This window comes from Mytilus edulis, chromosome 13 (genome assembly GCF_963676685.1).
Source record: "Mytilus edulis chromosome 13, xbMytEdul2.2, whole genome shotgun sequence".
NCBI lineage: Eukaryota > Metazoa > Mollusca > Bivalvia > Mytilida > Mytilidae > Mytilus > Mytilus edulis.
This window is the reverse complement of record NC_092356.1, coordinates 21925477-21930709: the sequence shown is the minus strand read 5'-3', so window position 1 is coordinate 21930709 and position 5233 is coordinate 21925477. Positions and strand designations below refer to the sequence as shown.

Sequence of the window (5233 nt, the reverse complement as noted above, 5' to 3'; positions counted from 1 at the left end):
ACAAAATATAACAACAATGACATAAATAGTATCATCAATGACATTTTCAGCTAAAAAAACCGTTATTTATCAAAAGGAAAGAAAAAGTGTTATAAAGAAGGTATCTGTCAAAGAGGATTTTAACATAAACTTGGTTATTCTATGATTGTCAGAAATTTCTTAAGATTATTCACTTTAAAACATCATATCAGTAGGACCAGTAACTCCAAGGACGTACCAAAAATAGATGAAATACTTTTCTTGTAAAAAGAAATTTGAAAAAAATGAAATATTAAGAATTTATAAATTTGCAATAAAGAAAATCAATATGTCTTTTTGGTCCCTCATTTTATGCTTAATTTGACTAAATTAAGAATGCACAATACCAAGTCAAATGTTTAGTTTTCTGAGAGCACTTTCCCACAATTGATTGTCTACAAAATATTTTTGTCCTACAAGTCTTGGTTTAGGAATGACTCCTATGATCTTATCCATACCGTACCAACATTTATCTCGAACTGCGAGTGGCCAATAAAACGTACTCGTTCTTAAAGTCTTTCCTAATCTATGCATACAAGTGACATATACTTCAGCTTCATCACAATCTATTACTTTGCCAGGATATGGCTTATTGTCATATTCAACGAGAACATAACGATCGACTAGGTATTGAGGTGTTACATCATTTGGATCAAAATTCTCAATAGTATCCTTTTCCTCCATTTCAATATCTTTCAAAGCTGCTACAAAATGATTTGGAACCCAGTTTTTCTCATTCATATCTGTTCTTGTTGATGTCCACATTACATAAGCTGTTTCAAGGCCTATGTTTTGTCTAGGTAGGATTAACCTATGAAGATCATTGCGAACATTTGGATTGCCTAGCATAGGATACACAGAAAATAATGGTCTGCACAAAATACTTGAAAGTGAAAACAGTTGCCAGATTCCCATATAAGACCTGTTCTTTGTAATTTTCATTACTTCCTGTTTGTATACCATTTCCACTTTTCGCAAAGATAGTCTTTCATTTGGAATATACTCATCTGAGTACATGGCATAAGTCTTTGACAAAGCGTTGTTTGTATATGAATTATCTGTACCCCGTTTAAGGTAATCTTGGTCTAGGTAGCAATCCTTGAAAATAGTCTGTTCAATAATCATTCTGACCCGAATCTCTTCTGCTCTTTTCTGGTCACCAAAGGCAAATACACTGCCTGTATAAGGTAGACAATTACCATCCGCTCCAATCCTAACAGGAGTCAATTCAAGTAATTCTTTCTGAGAAATATCCTTTGGAAATATTTGAAGAGAATCCTCATCAACACTGATGCCTGTATTCAAAATGGATGGAAAATAGTTGTAATCTATGTTGAACTGTTGTCTTTCTATCTCGTTCTGTATCTTGGTGCACATTTTGTGTACATCAGTAAAAGTTGTACAACTTGCCAAATTATTTAAAGTCTTTAAGAAGAATGCTTCTCTGGTACTAGAATCTGTATCTTTAGGGACATATCCATCAGGTTCTTGATGATCACAGGATTTTTTATATTTTGTTTTAGCTTCTTTATCTTCTTCCCTCTTTTTCGAACCACTTTCTTCTGGAATTAGCCCTCTCAAATTGCTGTCTTCTCTATCTTTTTCTTGGACATGTTTGCTATTTACTATTAATACTGCTTTTTTCCAATTATGTCCATATTCCGAACAACTCTCAACACATGTGCAGCTGACATCTCTGTACCAAATTTCCCCACATATTGACGTTCTTATCTGATGCAATTTGAATGTTCCAGGTACAGCTTTTAGATTCTGAGATGCTAGTAGATGTGTTTTTTCTGCAATATGTTCTTTTACAACTTCATACAGCATCACCAAGGATTCTTGCTCTTGAATACTCTCCACAAAAGACTTTGCACTTGTGATGTCCTTTCCACGTAAAACTAAATCGTTTGCTGTTCTCTTTAGTGTGCCACCAACACCATCAGGGACCCCTTTCCCATGTCCACTCTCATGAAAATTCCAAGTAGCCTGTAATCCTCGTTTTGACATTTCCTTTGATAACAGAAAAAAGTTACCCTTCTGACGGTACTGGCTGCATGGGCCATCACTGAAGAAATGTAGTGTGTCTACATTTTTGTTCTCATTTATAATTCTATCTAAAATCGGATCAAGAAATGCCCAGATAGCACTTGGATTGTGGTCTAGGCAATCCGAAACTCCGCAAAACGTTTGGGTTCTTCCTTTAGTGTAATACACACCTGTGTGCAAAGTGATTTGTTGCTTGGATGCACCGAAATGCATACTTTGAATTTCTGTTGAAAGCTTGCAAAGGAAGTTCTCAGCAAAATCAATGTGTATTAAAACTTCATTTTCTTTTAAGTTTTCTTTCATTTTCCTGTAGTGATTGAATTGGTTGGTGATATTGAAGGTGTGGACTTTGAATCTTTGCATTTCACTCGAAAATGTGTCTATCAAACAATCTATACTGTCAGTTACCTTTTCCTTAACTGTTAGTGTGACTTCTTTCTCTTGATTATTTATAAGTCTGGTTTCCTTCTTTGTTTTCCACTGAAACCATTCAATATTTATAGTACTATCAGTTTCTGATTGAAGAATGACATCTTTGCATTCCATACATCTTCCGTACATGCAATCCATTTTGTTAATGTCACAGGCAAACATCTTAACGATCTCTTGTAGTCTTTTCGATGGAAGACAGTTTAAACCGTGAAGAGAATTGACAAGAAATTGCATGTTTTCGTGGTATTTGCATGCGCATGTTTCTCTATCTGAATCCTTCGGTGGTTGAACCCAAAATGGGCGCATTCTGCAGAACGTTGGATAACTGATCTTTATATCTGTATTTTCAAGGATAAATCTTTCGTGAATAATCTCAATACTTTCGGTCATAACTCGTCTTTGCTTCTTTATTCCATTCTTTGTTACCGTATCCTTGATTCCTGGTGTGATTCTACTTATGTCATCTCTTTCATAGAATGAGCAGACTCTGTCTGTCAACCTTTTACTTAGTGAGCCTTTCTTTTGACGTTGTCTGCCTGCTGTAAATCTAAATTCATTAACTGCTTCTGTAATGATTTTGTATTTTCTCATTAGCTTGCCCCGTATAATCTGTGATAGTGCCTGCTTTCCTTTGTTCTTTGATCTGTACTTATTCATTAGTTCTGCATTTAATGTGTATTGGAACTGTAGTGCTTTCTTTGCTTGATTTTTCATTAATCTCCTTTTAGCTCTGGATCCTTCACCTTTTTCAGTAGACCAATGTCTTAGAAGTTTTCTGGCTTTTGACCTTGGAGTGTCTTGACCTGTTGGTGTATTCAAAGAGGATTTCCGTTTCAATCTTAACAGGCGCATCTGAAGCCTATGTGCAAGTCGTTTTTGCTTTGCAATTTCCAACCTTAGCTGGTCATTGTCCCTGTAGCACTTTGCCATCAATCTTTTCTTCCTGCGTGTACTGTGATGTTCTGGAGGGATTTGTTCTAGAGCTGGTTGTGGTGAAGAAGGCGGTGTAAGAATGGTGTGATTACTTTTCTTTCTTTTTCTTTGTTTTGATTTTATTTTCCTCCATTCTTTTCTCTGCTTCCTTTGTTCTCGTGGTGTCATTTCAATGATGCGTTTGCGCTTTCCAACACCTATGTCACTTTGATATTTTGATTTACATATTGCCAGGAATTCTGCTCTTCTGTTGGGGTCACTGTCTCTCTTTTCTCTATAACGACGTTGTTTTTCTGCGTTCGTCAACGGCATGATGCTCTGTAAAATAATTTAGATAGATAAGATGCAAAATAAATGATAATTTAAAAAATGCATCATGAGAAAAACGTAAAATCATATCAAATTTCGAATTCAATAAACATACAAAAAGATTATTTTTTTAATCTGTTTTTTTCCCTGGTGTTACTATTCTTTTTGATGTTTGTGGTTGTATTATTCTCTACCGAACATGTATAGAAATGTGTTATTAATTATGAGTTTAGGTTACCTATTTACTCAATATATTTCTTATTTATAAATGTACTTTTTTTCATTGTTGACGCTTTATTGTTGTTTATGTGTCCAGTGTGTTACCATTATTTTCCCTGGTGTTACTTTCTAACTGATTTTATAATAGTGCATACGTTTTGTATTGTTTACATATATCATGACTTACACTCGTCTGTTTTGGTTTTATATAAAATCGAAAAATGTTATAAAATTCTTTTATATCATCTTTTTCAAAGGTTTAATTAAACATTTGTTCCTTCACATAACCGATTCTGTCCATTATGTTACTTATTTTTAGGTAACATAATGGACAGTAACACCAAGGATATATTTACGGGAAAACATTACCAATTGAAAAATTACTGCTCCCCAGTCACAAAATAAAATCTCATGTGCAACGTATTTTCATAAGCATTTCGCTTGTCTATCATTTTTAGTTTATGCTTATTTATAAGACAACCTTTTTTTAATAACATCATGGACCTAAAAAATACTTATGGTGAAGTCAATACAAACCTAAACACTGAATTTCTTTGTATTATACCAAATTGTCGTCTGCTTTTGTCACAAGATGTCTGCAAAGGAAGTTGTCTTCAGGGATCCATCATTAAAGAAGAGTTGTTGTAAGGTACATAACTCTTACACATTCTAAATTGTATTTGGTAACAACAAGGACATGGCAGATGGCACCTTTGATTTTTAATATTTTTTTCATTTTTTTGTAATTCTTATTGAGATATATGTTCACATTTGTAATTAACAAAAACATTTGTGATGTAAAACTAGTAAAAACTATGCATTTTACTTCACAAGAAAGTTGAATTCATTACAGTAAGTGCTTTCAATGGCGAAATCACATGCAAAATAAGAGCAATCTGGAGGTATTGAAGAATATTTTTTTCCTTATAATCATACCCACAAACATTAAACTGCCGTTTCTGAATCTAATTTGTGTCACCATTCACAGTACAGTACATGAAACTTGTATATATTGTATATTTTTGTTGGAGTCTTTCGTTCACAAGTATTTGGACAAAATTTGAGAATGACCCATAAAACAACCTAAACCAGCACATAAAAAGTCACGAACGAGTTAGCCGAAGAGATCGACGCACAAAGTGACGTCACATTTGAATTTCAAAAAAATTCACAAAAATAGGATAGAATTAGGATAGAATTCAATATTAGGTTTGTAATACGAATATAACATTTATTAATAACAATAAAAATTACAATACAAATTAATATGTAC

General features: G+C 33.6%; 1 protein-coding gene across 1 annotated transcript; it reads right to left on the bottom strand.

The window, feature by feature from the left end:
- Positions 1–369: 369 nt before the first annotated feature.
- Positions 370–5025, bottom strand: LOC139500181 (uncharacterized). Its single transcript, XM_071288918.1, has one exon. The coding sequence runs from the start codon at positions 3742–3744 to the stop codon at positions 370–372; it is 3375 nt and encodes a 1124-aa protein (XP_071145019.1). The 5' UTR covers positions 3745–5025.
- Between the last annotated feature and the right edge of the window lie 208 nt (positions 5026–5233).